General features: G+C 51.7%; 1 protein-coding gene and 1 long non-coding RNA gene across 4 annotated transcripts in view; one reads left to right on the forward strand and one right to left on the reverse strand.

The window, feature by feature from the left end:
- Nucleotides 1–7,685, forward strand: part of ACVR1B (activin A receptor type 1B) — a 34,214-nt gene extending 26,529 nt beyond the window's left edge. For all 3 annotated transcript variants that reach the window (XM_032348265.1, XM_032348267.1, XM_032348266.1), the window contains 3 exons: nt 919–1,043; nt 4,180–4,310; nt 5,915–7,685. In XM_032348265.1, coding sequence (XP_032204156.1) covers nt 919–1,043; nt 4,180–4,310; nt 5,915–6,040 — 382 coding nt within the window. In that variant the 3' untranslated portion in view covers nt 6,041–7,685. The remainder of the gene's footprint in view (nt 1–918; nt 1,044–4,179; nt 4,311–5,914) is intronic.
- A 4,319-nt stretch (nt 7,686–12,004) lies between these two features.
- On the reverse strand, nt 12,005–14,815 carry LOC116593785. The gene is made up of 3 exons (XR_004286958.1): nt 14,620–14,815; nt 14,384–14,513; nt 12,005–14,077 (listed from the first exon to the last, which is right to left on the reverse strand). It is a non-coding gene; the product is annotated as an uncharacterized LOC116593785 (long non-coding RNA).
- Nucleotides 14,816–17,115: the final 2,300 nt, after the last annotated feature.

A 17,115-nucleotide genomic window follows, 5' to 3' on the forward strand; every position in this document is an offset into this window, starting at 1 on the left:
CTGAGAGGCCACAGACTTGGCTGGGGCAGGGAGGAAGAATGTGTAGTCCCAAGGGTGCTTTGCTGACACAGGGGTATGTCTGCTCTGGGGTCAGAGCAGGTTTGCCCACCCCGAGCAGAGGTGACTTAGGGAGGAGAGTGGGGGCATCTTTAGGATTATGGGTCTGCTTCCTGCTTCATACAGAAGTGAAGGAAGGAGTAAGGAATTATGATTGTAGGTTGATTTCATGAGTTAGAAACGGAGTGTCTTGTAATGGGACAGAAGAGGAGATCTATTTATCTGCCAGATTTCAGTGAATTTCACTCAGGTGTGCTGCTGCTTTCCTCCCTCTTCACCTATATGAGTGCAGCTACCTAGGCCCCAAAGTGTGAGGCCTGAGGTGACCGCCCCCATTGGCCTTCAGGTCAGGGGGATGCTAAGGGGTAGGGGGACTGGCTCGAGTAGTACTATTTAACCAAGGAAGAATTAGCAATCACCTAGAATTAATTTCATTTTTATCTGTAACTAGGTAAGATAACAAAAGACGTTCAGAGTGAAATTTAAACTCAACCCATCACTGTGGCTACATTTAATAAAGTCCAAGACCCCACTAGCCACCAGATATTATGGGTTGTTACTACCCTGTGATCCACAGAACAAATACTACTGTCAGGAAATCAGAACATGCAAAACACGCTTACATCTCGATGGTTAAAAAATAGAGGTACAAAAAGAGCGGCCTAGTATCACCCAGCCCTGGCTGAAGTTTCGAATCCAAAACATGGGAGTTTGCAGTAAAGAGAATTGATCACTTCCTGCTCCCCAAGGAACATTATTGGGGTGATGCCTTTCTACATTCAGAGGACCCCTGAATCACTACTTGGATTTAAACGAAGAAATCGTTTTCTTGGCGTGATTTTGCTTCCTTTGCTCTTGCAGATACATGGCCCCCGAAGTGCTCGATGAAACCATTAACATGAAGCACTTCGACTCCTTCAAATGTGCTGATATTTATGCCCTCGGGCTTGTGTATTGGGAGATTGCTCGGAGATGCAATTCTGGAGGTACCTTTCTTTTTTGCCTTCTCTTGCTCCCCCATCCCAGTCCAGCTTGCCGGATCCGCTGAGGGAGCTCACCTGAGGGAGCTGGTGTTTCTGTGCCTCCTTTCTCTTTACAACCTATTGGGTGTCTAGTGCCAGAGCCCATCACACCTCGGGTCCTCATCAAAGATGAGGGAATCTTGGAGGTGATTGTACTAAAAGTGTGTCGACTCTGTTGCATACTGCTTTTTACAAAATTGTATTTATTTTTTAAATTATTTTTATTTATTTGAGAGAGAGAGTGTGAGTGTGCTGATGGTTCAGGGGTTGGCAGAGGGAGAGAGAGAGACTCTCAGACAGGCTCCACGCACAGCCTGGAACTCGACTCAATCCCAGGACCCCGAGATCATGACCTAAACCGAGATCAAGAGTTGAATGAATGCTTAACCGACCATGCCATCCAGGTGCCCCTATAGAATAGTGTTTTACATTGTGGTAACCGTTCTGGAGGCTTATTTGGCTTGGTTTTTTGTTTCTTTCTTTTTTTTTTTTTTTTAAACACATTGTCCTTGTCCTCAGAGTTTGGGAAAGCCCCGGGCAGGAATAGCCCAGGACTAATGCAGGGCCTCCCTTTCCATGAGAGGCAGGGAGTATGTTCTGACACCAGCTCTCAGGCCATAGTACTGATCAGATAATGGTGGTAATTTCTGAATTTGGAACAGAAAGTTTATTAACATACAGGATTTTCTCAAAATGAGTTAGGTTTTTTATTCTGTAATTGTTTCTTACACCTTTGGCATTTGCACTGCTCCCCCATACCAGAATCCAGTAAAAGGTAGTATCAGATCTAGCAGGAAACATTTTTTATCATTAGCTTAGTACATCAGTATTATACAGTGACTTCTAACTTTTCTGCCATGTGAACAAATTCAGGAACCACTAGAATCTTTCCCTCAGCCATTTGTCTCTGATGTAAAAGATTCCAGGTCAATGGAAATGAAATAAATAAAAATTAAGTGAACTTAAAAGAACTGTTAAGTCTTCCAGTGGAACGCTCTTCTGTTTTACTCACCTTTTCCATCTCTCATGTGTTTGGGAAGATTCACATTATGGAGCAGGCACCCAGGTCTTATTCATGGAATTGCACATACAACATTTTTAAAAATTTATTTTTAAAGCAAATTATACCCCCCAGCCCCCAGCATGGGGCTTGAACTCATGATCCTGACATTAAGAGTCCTGTGCTTGGGACGCCTGGGTGGCTTAGTTGGTTGAGTGGCTGCTTTTGGCTTGGGTCATCATGCCCGCGTCCTGGGATGAGGCCCGCGTCGGGGTCCTTACTCGGCAGGGAGCCTGCTTCTCCTTCTGCCTCAGCCTGCCATTCCACCTGCCTGTGCTCGCTCACTCTCTCTGACAAAAAAAAAAATTATTACTATTATTTTTTAAAGAGTCGTGTGCTCTACTGACTAAGCCAGCCAGGCACCCCTGAAATATGGATCATTATATACAGATAAGACAGATTTAAGAAAAATCTGGTCACACAGGTCTTAAACTGTGAGTAAGTTAATTTTTTCCCCAGAAGTTGGGGCTGAGTATTCTAGTAATAATGATACTTACTACTCACTGTGTATGAACTCACTGAATCTGTCCTGCAGAACCTAAGAGGTGGATACTATTATTTTCATAATTTTACAGATGAGAATGAGTCACAGCAAAATTAGGTAATTTGTCCAAAGTCACACTAATCAGCTAGGATTCAAACACTGGCAGACTGAGGCCAGAGCATAGTTTCTCAGCTACCCCTTAGATAATTACCAAGTCAGACTCTGTTTATAGATCTGCCCCACTAGCTCAGAACAGTAGAATTTTTCCTGGAAAAAGGCAGGGAAAGTTACCTTGGAATTTTTTAATTAGCTTTTTATTACAGAAAGTATTTCAGTTTATAGCTCTAAAAGATAAGAACTTAAAAACATGACACTGTTATCATACTTTAAAAGTGAATAGTATTATCATTTAACCAGTCCAGGTTGAGATTTCCCCAGGCGTCTCCAGATTTTTTAAACAGTTTGTTCAAATTAGGGTTCAAATAATGTCCATCAGCTGCAGTTGGCTGACACACATCTTAAGTCTCTTATAATGTACAGGTCCCCCCTCTGCTTTTTTTTCCTTTGCAGTTTATTCCATTGCAGAATCTAGGTCATTTGCCTTGTAGTTTTCCTATCTAGATTTTGCCAGTTACCTTTTCCTGGCATTCACATGTTCTCTATTCCTGTGGATTTCCTGTGATAGTTACATCTAATGATGAGAATTACACACACACACAGTATTTTCCCCCAAAGTTGTTCTGTTACCAGGCACATAGTGCTGGTTCTGTCTTCTTTGTGATGTTAATAGCCATCAGTGATCATTGTCCAAATCCACATTCATTAGAGGTTGAAAAATGCCAATATTCTGATATTGTCAATCCTGAAATATTAGCTAGATTTTTTATTTAATTTCTTAAAACTTAAACAATAATTTTTTCTTAAGTAAACTCTACTCCACACATGAGGCTCAAACTCATAACTCTTGAGTCGCATACCCTCCTGACTAAGCCAGCCAGGCACCCCTGGATTTCTTCTTCTTCTTTTTTTTTTTTTTTTTAAAGATTTTATTTATTTATTTGACAGGGATCACAAGTAGGCAGAGAGGCAGGCAGAGAGAGAGGAAGGGAAGCAGGCTCCTTGCTGAACAGAGAGCCCGATGTGGGACTCGATCCCAGGACCCTGAGATCATGACCTGAGCCGAATAACCTCCCCCCCCCTTTTTTTTTTTAAATATCGTGAACTGGTGGATTAAAATCCATTGATGTGATTAATTTGTCCTACTTTTGCTTAAATGTTCTCATCTTTGGCCACAGGGGAGCTTTCCAAGTTTGTGCCTTTTGACATGACCTTAGTAGTCTTTGATAGTTCGCTAGTTTTCGTATGGAAAAGATACTCCTGGCTAATCTCGTGTATCTCTTATCCCCTTCCTGGAACCCACCCTCCTCTCCAGGGAGCCCTGGCTCCTCTTAGCGGGAAGTGATATTTATAGATCACAGTGTAAGTGTTGTTGTAGATTTTAGAGTACTGGCCTCCTTCTGTTGATAACTCAGGTGGATATTTTTCTTTTCTCCCAGGAGTCCATGAAGAATATCAGCTGCCGTATTATGACTTAGTGCCCTCTGACCCTTCCATTGAGGAAATGCGAAAGGTCGTATGTGACCAGAAGCTCCGTCCCAACATCCCCAACTGGTGGCAGAGTTATGAGGTAGGAAGCTTCCCTGCCTCCTGTGGATTTTCCATCTGCCTGATTTTTCTACTTTAGAAAAAGGGTTTCCTAATTAAAAAAAAGGGAAAAGGGTTTCCCAACAAGGAGGCTGTGCCCAGAGGTAACCTCTGAGTGTGTCAGTTATGCACAACCATGTGCTGTCTTTTTTTTTTTTTAAAGATTTTATTTATTTGACAGACAGATTACAAGTAGACAGAGAGGCAGGCAGAGACAGAGGAAGGGAAGCAGGCTCCCTGCCAAGCAGAGAGCCCGATGCGGGGCTTGATCCCAGGACCCTGTGATCATGAGCTGAGCTGAAGGCAGAGGCTTTAACCCACTGAGCCACCCAGGTGCCCAACCATGTGCTGTCTTATACTAAGTCCTGAGGGGCCATGGCACCTTGTCCTGGTCACGGTGGGTTCCCTTGCAGATCGACAGCCTAGAAGAAGAAAAATCTATGTCTTGGGGACCAAGCCAAGTGAGGTTGTCAACAAGAGACAGAAACAAAAACTGAGCGGGGAGCGTTAGACCTAACTAGAAAAATGGCTCTGGAACCACAGGGGTGAGCTGAGCTCTGTGGAAGAGCCTAGAAGAGGCATCCAGGAAAGAAGCTTAGCCTGGATGTAGAAGAACAGCAGGACAGGACTTAGGGAGAAGGCATGTCTGTGAGGGAGGCGGCTTTTCTAAAAACTCAGGAGGGGAGAAGGGTGTGTAGGGTTGGAGTTTGGGCGAGGTGGCATCTGAAGTGGGGCGGGGACAGCATTTGGGGGGGAATTGAAATGAGAGCAAATTTATAATGCAGGTTCCTAATAAACATGGCATTTTGGGGTCTTAGAGTCTTCCCAGGAGCAGGGTTTGCGGAACCAAGTGCACGTGGGCCTCCTTGGCCCTCATGGCGCTGCTTTTAGGCATTCAAACCACTAGGGGGCATTGGTGCATTTAAGAACAAAATCATTCAGTTTACATTTGACGTGATGTCTTCCCGTTGCATAATAGAGCAGCATTTTCCAAAATGTTCCTTGGAGCCCTCAGGTCAGGGTTTCCGAGGATGAGGGTGAGGTTAAAAGAGCTGGTCTTTAACTGCCCCTGTTCCACACTCCGTTCAATCAGTCTTTGAAATTTTGAAAACCACTGGCCTAGGGTAGCCACTGGGGACTTCTGTGGCCCTCAGAAACCAGAGCTTTCTGCCTCTGACAGGATTGCCTTCAGGGGCTCCGTTGCTGCTGCTCCTCACCCCCAGTCTGTGCCTGTGAGCCGGCAGACGTGCGCGTGCCCAGAGGTGCCCCTGTTGTGCCTGGTTCACGTGCTGCTTTAGAAAACCAGTTAGGACAGAATCATGCAGAGGGAGTCTCCAGCCCGACAGAAGTGATTTTTGGAGCCCTGGCTATTTCTGGGGCCCCCATTCAGAGCACCCCGGTGATGGCTGGCCGAGGGCACTTGCAGGGCACATCGCCCCTCTCCAGGCACAGCATTCTCCTGGCCCCCGAGGAACAAGGGGAGGGAAGCTTGCCCCAGAGGTCCCAGGGCTCAGGAAGGTGGTCGGGAAGGCCTCCCCGGGGCAGGGGTGAGAGTCCGCCTGACGCCGTCTGGGTCTCCCTGTGCAGGCTCTACGGGTGATGGGGAAGATGATGCGGGAGTGCTGGTATGCCAATGGCGCGGCCCGCCTGACCGCTCTGCGCATTAAGAAGACCCTCTCACAGCTCAGCGTGCAGGAAGATGTGAAGATCTAAGCCTCTCCCTCCCCTGCACGCAGCCCTGGGCAGCGGGAACTACATGCAGAGCTGCCACGTTGAGCGTACAATGGAGGCCTACCTCTCGTTTCTGCCCAGCCCTCTGCGGCCAGGAGTCCTGGCCCGAAAGAGGGACCGAGCCCGGGAGACTCCCTCACTCCCATGTTGGGTTTGAGACACAGACACCTTTTATATTTACCTCCTAACGGCATGGAGACTCTGAGAGCGAAGGGTGTGGAGAACTTGATGCCACAACTTGAGCTGGCTGTGGTGGGAAGTCCGCAACCCTGGTGCGCTGGCGGGCGGCCTGGACCGCCTGGACGAAGCCGAGTGTCGCCAGGGCACCAGTGCCGTGCAGCACTGAGGGTTTTCCTCCAGGGACCAACCCCAGCACTCTGAGGTGGCCCAGAGGCACCAAGAGGACAGCGCCCTCTCACAGGCAGCTCTGGGCCCCAGGCTCCCCTCCTCCCTCCTGAGGACATCTGGAGGGCCCCCCAGTGGAGACGGGATCTGCCGCCTGTCTGTCCAGCCATGTGTGTGTGCATGTGCCGAGGTGCGTCCCCTGTTGTGCCTGGTCCGTGCCACGCCCTTACACATATGTGTGTGTGTATGTGTGTGTCTGTAGGTGCGCACTTACCTGCTTGAGCTTTCTGTGCATGTGCAGGTCGGGGGTGTGGTTGTCATGCCGTCTCTGCGTGCTGGTGCCTCTGTTCGGTAGTGAGCAGCGTCTGGTTTCCCTGGTGCCCTTCCCAGAGGTCTTACTCCCAGCCCCTCCCCGCCCCAGGAACCCCATGCCGTGGTGGGGCTCCCTGCCCAGCAGGCTGCCCCACCCACCCCATGTCAACACCTCCACTTCAGACTGTGGAACCAAAGCTGGCCCAGTTGTCCATGTCAGGCGAGGCTTTTGGGTCCAAATGTGAGGCGTGGGGGTGGGCGGGGAAAGAATCTTGGCGGAAGTGTCAGGCGGTGCAGTTAGTGGCAGCCGTGGGAAATGAGCCAGCCCAAGGGCATGGTCCTCAGCAGCAGCAGGAAGGGCCAAGGGATTTGAAGCCCAGATCCTGGGACTCAGATTGGAATGTCACATCTGTCTTTCATATCCCAGATTCTGGAAACAGCAGTGTATATTTTTGGTGGTGATGGGTTTAGGGTGGGGAAGGGAGAGGGGGGCAAGGAGTGGGGAGGGAGTCCGGGGTGGGAGGGAGGCATCTGCATGGGTCTTTTACTGGATTATCTGATTACGGTGGAGGGAAGATGTGAGACTTGCACCCACTTCAGGGGCCCTGTGAAAGGGAACAGCCCGAGCCAAATCTCTTCTTTTAACCTGAGTATAGTATTTAATGACGTCTAGAAGCACGGTTGTGGGTGGTGATTTGCTCAGCATATCTTAGGTATATAATAACTTTGAAGCCATAACTTTTAAACTGGAGTGATTTGGGTTGTTTGTTTCTTTTTTCCTTCCTCCTTTCTCTCTCCTCTCTTTCCTTTCTTTTACTTTCTTAATTTTATTGGAAGGGTCTGAATTTTAACTTTTTTTAATATTATTAAGTGTTTATAAAAGGAAAACCATCTCTATGTGATGATTACCTCTCAATCTCTTTGTTTTTAAAGAAATTCCTACGAAACAACCACAAAAAAAAAAAAAAAAATCTTCAATGAAACGCACACAGCTCAATCACACTGGAAATGTTTGTCCTTGCACCTGAGCCTGTTCCCACTGAGCAGCGAGAGTTCCTCCCTCTTTGCCCTGGAGGTCAGTCTGTCTTGCACTATGCCCCCCTCCCCAGCCCCCAGTTCTGTGAGGGGTTTCTGCATCAGGGCCCTAGCCTTCTGTGCATTGTTCAGCTGGTTACACCTTTTCCTCCAGCATTTATTCACCAGATGTTTGCCAAGTGCCTGTGCTGGGCACTTGGAATACTATACATGAGTAAGACAGGCGTGGGCCCCCTCTTGGAGCACTGAAGAAGGGGCTGACCCCAGTTAGTGGGTGCCTGGTTCAAGAGCAGATGTTTGTATAGTTGGTTCTGAGAGTCTTTTGAACCTGGAATGATTGCTCGCAGAGAAGATCACTGAGGAGCAGGGTGCCGCCCCACCCCAAAGAGCCCGGTGGTGGGCAGTGAGACCCTAAATCACTGCATTCATTCTAAGCCCCCCCTCCTGCCCCCAGGGGAGGCACATGATGTATGCAGCCTGAGAGCGGGGCCCTCCTCCAGCCCAGTGATTCTGCCAAAGCTTGTGGAGGAGGGGCGCGCCTCTCCCTGCTTACATGGGTCTCCCAAATGCTCCTGGTCTTCCTATTTATTTTCCCCATGTGTTGCTTCTTTCCTTGCATTAAAGGAGATCTTTGCCTCACCCTTTGGGCCAATTTACTGGCTACTGACTGATTTCCCTTGAATACCAATTGTGTCATTAGGGGGACCTTCTTTCCCCACTCCTGTTGATCCCTATGCCCCACCCCCCCATCCCCTGCCTGTCTGCCCTACAGCAGAACCTGGCAGGGTAGAGGCGGTGATGGAACTTAGACTCCCGTGCCCCAGTCACAACCAGCCTCTGGGATCTGCCAACACTCCTCAACCCAGGGCCTCCCAAGCCACTGGCCTGTTCCCCGGGAGGCCCTTCTGGCCTCACTGCACCTTGGGGAAGACTCAGCAGTCTTTGGGGAAGTTCCCACCCTCTTCCCCACTGCTCTTAACACCAGGAGTTAGGAGTTGGAGAGCTGGGGAGACACTGAGGCCTAAAGCCGTGGTTTTTGGCCCCTGGGGCTAACCCTGATCCATAGGGCTACCTGCACCTCTGGATTCTGGATTCACAGACCAAGTCCAAGCCCGTTCTCACGTCGCCATCAAGGCCCCCGAACGGCATTCTCGGTACTTCTGTTTGTTTTTGTACATTTTATTAGAAAGGACTGTAAAATAGCCACTTAGACACTTTACCTCTTCAGTATGCAAATGTAAATAAGTTGTAATATAGGAAATCTTTTGTTTTAATATAAGAATGAGCCTGTCCAATTTCTGCTGTACATTATTAAAGTTTTATTCACAGAGCTTTCCTGGTGCCCGCTGTCTTCTGTGTGTGTAGCTCGACTGCCCAGCTCTGGTCGGGGGCGAGGGCAGGGGGCAGACACTGCGAGGAGGTGTTGCTACCCTCCCACATGCACCAGTCACAGCCGGTCACGGTCACGGGGTCAGAAGAGGAGCTGGTCTGAACACAGCCCTCTTCCCTCTCTGACACACGGCGGGCAGCCTGGCCTAGCCTGGACGAGGGAGGGGGAGCAAACCACTCATCTTTTCTCAGTCTTCGTCTGTAGCTGCTTTTGCCTTTCAGCCTATTCATCTGTACAAAAGAGGGTCTTGATCCCAGTGCGTCACCAACCACGTAGCCTTGAAGGCAGCCGAAGAGCTCTGCTGGGTTTGTGCTTTCCCCCTTGTCAATTAGAGAATAAATGTGAATTGGGGGCACGTAGGTGACCTAGAGATGGGAATCTTCAGTGGCTGCTTGGCTTTTTAGCATGTGGGTGGCGGTGAATGCCTTTCTTTAGGCCACGGGAACCCAAGATATCAAGTCCTCGGGGTCATGGAAGCTCAAGTGTAGCTGGGACCCTAGAGGTTGCCTGGTGCATTGGTGTCAGGCACTGGGCTCCCCTGCAGCCCCCTGCCACTTACTAGGAGGCCCACGCCTTTCTCTGTAGGCCATCTGCTCAGTAGCAAGCCCCTCGTCATGGGGAGCCAGGCAGCCTCTGCGTGTCTTCTCCAAGGGTGGGTGAGAGCAGTTACTCTCTCGTCCTGGGAGGTCCCTTCCATTACCATCAGTTAGTGTTGTTGATTAATGTTGACAGTCAGTGCTAAGCAGTGCCCCAAAATTTGCTTTACATATATTCACTGCCCTTATCCTCAGAGAGCGTGCAAGGTGGGCATTACTCTCCTCCCTTTGTGGATTAGGAACCAAAGGCTAGAGAAGTCAGTAAGCTGTCCATGGAGCTCATGGAGAGGAAAAGACGTTGGACCTGGGATGTCTGACCACAGACTGTGGCTTCTTGGCCTGTGTGCTGTCCTGCCCACATGGTTCCATGTTTTTCTGCTCTGCCAGCTGCGCTCCACTGAATGTCACAAAAGCCTGGGGCCAGCAAGGGCACGTAGTATCCCATTCGGGCACTAGCTGAAGTGCAGACTGGGACACAAATGACACTGCCTACTCCTGCGGGTCCCATCTGAGGATCCTGGGACTCCCATCTCATGGGCTGAGTGAAGCCCGGCCACCTCCTTCATCCCATCCACAGGAAACTGCTTTTTTGAACTCAAGTGCAGGACCTGTAAAGTTGCCCTATTAAGTTTTACCAGAGGATGTGCTCATGGCTCCAACCTGTCAAGATTTAAAAATTCAAATTGTTGGGGCACCTAGCTGCTCAGTAGGGAGAGCATGTGACTCTTACCTCCGGGTTGAGTGCAAACCCCACATAGGGTGTAGAGACTACTTAAAAATAAAATCTAAAAAATAAAAATTCTGATTGTTATCCAGAGTTTTCCATTGTTCTCCCGTCTGAGACTACTGGGCTGGAGAAAATCAAGTAACTGACATCTAAAAATTGGCTTTAAGTTTGGCACATATCCTGGTAACCTGGATTAGCTGCTAATTAAATTGTCCTTGTGCCCTCCCGGTAATTCATTTGCGGGCAGAGATAACAGCACAAGTCCAAATATCTTTCTGAAGTGGCAAGGTATTGTTGTGACTGTTGGATTTCTTTGTTGAAAGAAAGGTGACATGGCTTGTGGGGAATCTCAACCCCGTCAAAAAGCCATCCTGTGAAGAATCCATCACCTGGCCAGGCATGGACAAAAAACCCACTAGGCTGTGGATTGCAGCTTCAACTTTACCATCCTGAAAGAATGGCAACCATGGGGTACCCCTTTGTGTGCTCTTGACAGTTACTAACAATGTTTTGCCTTTGTAAGGCCCATGACACAGGAGACCTGAATTCTTTTGAATAGTGTATCATTTGGGTTTTTGTTTCACACATTGTCAATTTTTGTCCCCACCAGGTCCTGTCTTCTGATCTTTACAGGCTGGAGAACATGCTTGCAAAATACAACCAAAACAAAATTAAAAGTAAAGCAGTAGAGTTCAAGAGACACTCAGGAACATAGGAGGGGTGCATGAGGAAGGTGGCAGGAGGGGGAAATGGTGTACTACGGTTCTCCAGAGAAACCCAACCAATGAGATGGATGGATAGATGGATGGATGGTTGGGTGGATGGATATTTTAAGGATGTGACTCTCGACTGTGGGGACTGGCAGGTTTGAAATCAGGCCGACAGCTAGAGATCCAGAGAAGAATTGTTGTTGCAGTCTTGGATCTGAAGGCATTCTGGATGCAGAATTCCTTCTCCCTCACGGACTGCAACTGGTTAAGGCCTTCAACTGATTAGACGAGGCCCATCCACATAAAGGAGGGTATTTTGCTTTATTCAAAATCTGCTGATTTAAACGTTAATCACAACTAAAGCACACCCTCACGCAACGTCTAGACAGGTTCAGCCAAACAACTGACGCCACATTCCGGAAGTCGTTGAGCATCCCATGGTCAGACAGGATGGGATTTAAGGAATATAGCAGAGAGCCTTGGGTTCATCTAGGAATCCTCCTTGGGACTCACGGAAGGGGGCTAATAAGGTAGGAAGGTTTAAAGAACAATTGGATGGACTAGGCTTTCTTTAATTTGTTGAGCAACCTTAATGTGTTAATGCAGAGAGAATACAGTCTATGGTCCTTGCTCTTCAAGGCAGAGAGATGGTTTGTACAGAAAGAACAATAAGGCAGAGTCTGGCAAGTCCCCTTTTGGAACTATATGTAACGTGTCATGGAAGCACAGACAGGGTGCCTAGGGAACCCCGTGCATCCCTGCCCTCCAGGGGCTCCCTGACTGGTGGACTGGACTAGTAGAGAGACAACCACAATGTAGCATGCTAGGAGAGACAGTAAGCAAGGGGTCAAGAGAGGTGACATCTCTGTTTTGTTGTAGGCCTCAGCCTGCTGACTGAGGAGAGGAGAGGGTTCTAGAGGTATCACCATTCAAGAACCACAGATGTCCTCTGCTATGGCTGGCTAGCGCAAGGGGGCTGTCCCATGCTGAGATAAAAAAGACTTCATCCTGGGGGCCAACAGTGCCATCACTTGTGACAGCTACCTCAGACTCTGCCCATCAGTGGTTTGTTCCCTTGAGCCTGGGCTCGGTCTCCAGAAATGTTTCTCAGCAACATGCTTCTGTGGAGTTGCCCATAGGTTAAAACCTCTCTGAAGTTCCAGCTCCCTCACGGAGGGAATAGGGATGAGGTGATCCTGTTCATGTCGGGGAAGATCACCTGGCAGATGTCACGAGCGGCAACGGTCGCACGGGAACAGCTGGAGGAAAGGAAGGGACGAGAGGAAGAACACACAGGTTTGGGGCCTAACCAGAGGCAGAGAGGGAAAGAGGGGAGCTGATTCTGGAGTCGGGCAGGGAAAAGTCAGTTGGGAGTAGGTGGGGGAAACTTGGGTGCTCCACCCCCTTCCCCCCGGGAAAGGGAACCGGGGATGAGCTCCCCAGCAGCTGTCCGTGCCCAGAGGGAGGAAGGCTGGGGTGTCTGAGGCCTGGAGGACCGCCCTTTTCTGCCCTCACTATCTCCACATCCTCAAAGGAGCCAAGGTAAAGCAACAGGTTCCCTAAGTCCTAACAGCAGCGCGTGGATGCGGTGAGGAAAGCTGGGGAGCCAACCCTCCCTTCTTCCGTCAGTCTCCCCTGTTCAAGTCGGAGACACCTTGCCATCCCCACCCAAGAGGCAAGGTGGTCCCAGGCCTCTGGCCAAAATAGACCCAGAGGCCACCCTGATCTAGAACAAATAAGCTGCTGTATCTGCCTTGCCCTTACTCCCAGACCCCCCAGAATTGGCTCTGTGGGCCATGCTGGATCCTCCCCACTGCCAGGCTCCCCTGGGCCCCAGCACCACACTACCCAGTGGAAACTGTTGGGCCATGAGAGCCATTAAGAAGAACAGCCACTCCCTGCCCCGTCAGCTGCCCACCGGCTGTCTCTGCCTCCCTCGGTGTCCTGCAGGCAGGGGGCCCAGGCCCTCATTCCCAACCAGAGCACCAGCTGAGTCCAAGGCCCCCCTCTCCCCACCTCCCCGGTTCAGGAGCAGCGGCAGTACCCAGATAGAAGTCTCAGTGACCTATTACTCATCCTCCCTGTTCTGGAATCAAATGCCCAAGTTGACACTGCATTAGACTCCAGAGCAGCCTGAGCAGCTGGAGCTCTCATCCCCAAGTACCCTAACTTCCCTAGAGCTTGAGCCCGCCTGTGGGGACAAGATTCATCTCTCCCCACTTCCTCCACCGGGCCCGTTGACTATTAGGTATCCCAGCAGGGACTTGTCGCAAAGAGAAGGGGTCTTCCTCGGGCCTTGGCCGTGAGTGGAAGGAACCCCCACTACACACAGCAGGCCCTATCCCAAGAGCTAAGAACCAGGACAGCTGGAGGGAAAGTAAGCAAAGCTGGGGAGCTCATTCTGAAACACAGACTGGCTCGGGGAGAAGATACAGATTGAGTGCACATGTCTGAGGTCCCAGAGCCTGGGGCATTTGCAAGGAGGCCTCCCTGAGGGCAATGTGCGGCGTGGTCCCCCCTCCCCACCCCCGCCATCCTCCTTGCCACCCCCGAGTTTTAAGAAGCTGCAGAAGATAGGATGGGGAGAACAGATGCTAGACAAGAGACTCAGGCTTGGGAGGAAGTCGTGGAGGAGTGGAGGGAGGGAGAATGCAAAGCTTCAGGGTCCCTGCGTGTCTGGCCTCTGGGGGTTGTAGCACAGAGGAGGCCCACCAGCTGTCTGCCACTGTTTGTTGAATCTCCCCAATGACGGCACAGCAGCCCTGGGGGAGAGCAAAAACAGAACCTCCGAACTGCGACTTCGGCGGGACTCCAGAACTCGGCGAACACCAACGTGCAACGTGGCATCTCGGTGGGACACAGACCCTCTTGCGCAGTAGAGGAGACGTGGACGATCCGGGAACCCTGCTCAGATTCAAGGAGGAGCCTGACACTGAACCAGACAGCCCTTCACTCCCGTTTGAAGATTTTCCAGCAAGAGACACATGGCCACCAGAGGGCATCACCACCCCGTAGTGCGGCGTCCTGGGCTCCCCTTTCCCTCCCTGGAGAAACTGATGAGATGTGGAGCAGGAAGCAGGCAAGGATCTCTGAGCTCTCAGGGGAGCTGCTAGCAGCTGAATTAAACAGTCCCTGGAGTCAGGAGACCTTGGATCTCGTGGGTTCTAGTGCCTGTTCCGCCACCATCCTTCCTCCCTGGCCTCAGTTTACCTCCTTTCAATGAGTGCTTGGACCTCCTTGTATCATCACGGGGCCATGAGACCCTTCCTTTCCAGCTCTCCAACTCCAGGATCTAAGCAAATCGTACAATGAGCCTCACATTGCGTCTTCCAAGCCCTCCCTTACTCGGGGGTTTTCTGGAGCTCTGCCTATAGGAGGGGGAAACTTGTGTGAACTTCAGTTCTCTGGTGCTGTGCCCTCACTCGGAGGCAGAAAGGCAGACTGACCTGCAGATTGCCTCCATGTCAGCCTGAAGGAGGACTGTCTTAATAGGGCTCGAGACGCTGGTGCCGTGATACCTGAGGCGTCCACTTCGGCTTTCAGACAAGGTGGTGTCTGTGGGCTTGCCCTCTCTGATAGTTGGGGTGGTAGTCCTTCCCACAAGAGACTGTACAAGGTGCCCTTTTGCTGGTCCCTTTGGGGACAGCCGCAGGAGTGAAGAGAATAGAAACCAACGCCTATCGCCTCCCCATCCCCCACCCCACCCCCACCCGCACCACAGATGCCGTCTGTCGGGAGCAGGCAGCAGACGGTCCAGGGGTCCATCTGTGCTCATGCTTCACAATATAGTCCCATGTTTCCCCACCAACACCCCCTCGGCCCCTCAGCTGATGGCCACTTGGTGGTGCCAAGGGGGAGGTGGGAGGAGGGAGAGGAAGACACTAAGGGAGCTAGCTCTTGGCTCCCAGCAGTCCCCAACCCACCCTCTGTGCCCCCCCCCACCTCCGCCACCCAACAAGCATCCTGCCATCTGGACTTGTGCTAATTACTGAAGGGTGGCGAAGCACCCCTCCCACCCACACCTCCTTCAGGGGCTGGAGCCCCAGGGGCCTGGGGCTGGGGCAGTGACATGAGTCGAGGAGACACAAAAGCACAGAGACTGAGACAGACCTGTGGACTGAGACAGACAGGAGACAGAAAGCCCTTCCTGGCCTCTTCAAGTAGATATGGCCACTTGGCTCTCCGTACCTCTCATGCTGGCCCTCAGAACTAGCACAGGAACGCGTACGTAACCAGACCTGGAGCCTCTGTAAGCTCAGTGCCCAGCCAGCACCTGGCCTGGAGCAGGGCTGGAAATGTAGGGCGAATGGGGAACTGAAGGAGACAGCATGACACGGGGTTAAAAGCCCAGGTTCTGGAATCAGGCTCCCTGGGTTGGAGTCTCAGTTCTGCCACTCAGGGGCCTAGAGCGAGTTATTCAACCTCTCTGGGCCTCAGTTTCCCCATCTGTGGGGTACCGATTACATAGGCTTATTAGGAAGACCAAGTGAGTTCACACATGTATGTAACGCAGCGCACACACACAACAATGTGAACGGCCCAGGGTTACTGCTCAGTAAATGTCAGCTGTAAAGGCATAACACAGGTTTGGGAAGACTGGAGGAGAAAGGGACAGATGGGACCGTACCTCCCCAGCCTCTGTTTAGTGGCCCATGGTGGGATGTGGAGGCCCCCAGCTTGTGGTGCTGACGCCCTGTGGTGGCTAGCTGCTCTTTAGACGCCAAGACTGGCCTTCCACTTCCTCCTCTCACTTCTTATTTGGGCACCTCTGACGACAGCGACTTCAGCTGGGCCATCCCAGTCTCTCCCACTGCCTGGCAGCCACAGTAACACAGGCAGTGGGTGGGGTGGGGGGGGGCGGGAGAGTCTTGGGGGCTGGTCCCAAAGAGGGGGTCAGAGAACGGTGGAGCACCTGCCCCAGCCCTGAGCACCCACTCGGCTCAGGCACATTCCCCTCCCCATGAGTCAATGCATAGTTAAGATCTTTCTACTGGGAAAAGGGGTGTCTGAGCTCCAACATCAGGAGCTAGGGAAAGGCTTATCCAGGAGGGACCACTCCTGACCCTTTAAGGGACAGGCCAGAATTATGCCCACACCCACGGCTGCTGGGTTTCCACTGCTTCCCTTGCCCCTTGAGCAGGGAGGGAGCCTCTCTCACCTCTTCTTGGGCAGCTGTGCAAAGGGGATATCCTTGACCGTCACTCCCTAGGGGCTTCTGCACAGTCAGGGGTATCTCTAACCTCTTTTGGGACTTCATCCCACCCGTTGTACATACCCCTGCACAGCGCTGCTGCCACTCTCCCCTTGCCCAAAGCCTCCTGCAGCCCCCTGGATCTCCTAGAATCTTCCCCTGAGCCTCCAAACCTCCTTAAAACCACACACACACACACACACACACACACACACACACACACACGCCATGTATCCGGGAGACCCCCCCCCCCACACACACACACAAACACGTCAGGTATCCGGGAGACCCCCGTCCGAGGACGTCCTGCTTCCCTCCTTCGTGGCTAGGCTTTCCCCAGTGAGTGTTCAGGTCCCTAGGCTTTCCCCAGCCTGGCGGGGCGGCGGACGCCGTGGGCGGGGCTCCTGGGCAGCAGCGCCCCAGGGGGCGGGGCCTGCCGCTCTAGGGGCGAGGCCATCCGAGGCCGCTCCCCGCCCGCCCCCCAGCCCGCCCAGCTCGCTGATCCTATAAAGGGAAGCGACCCGGGGCCCGCCCGGCTGGCACCCTCTAGCCGCAAGCACCCCTGTCGCGCGCACGAGCCCCGCCTCCGAGGGTCTCCGGTCGCCGGGCGCTGGAGCCATGACCCTCCGCCGACTCAGGAAGCTGCAGCAGAAAGAGGAGGCGGCGGCCGCTCCGGACCCCGCCGCGCGGGCTCCCGACTCGGAAGTCGCTCCCTCCACTCCGGCCCCGACCCCGGCCTCGGGCCCCCGTG

Source organism: Mustela erminea, chromosome 6 (genome assembly GCF_009829155.1).
Source record: "Mustela erminea isolate mMusErm1 chromosome 6, mMusErm1.Pri, whole genome shotgun sequence".
NCBI lineage: Eukaryota > Metazoa > Chordata > Mammalia > Carnivora > Mustelidae > Mustela > Mustela erminea.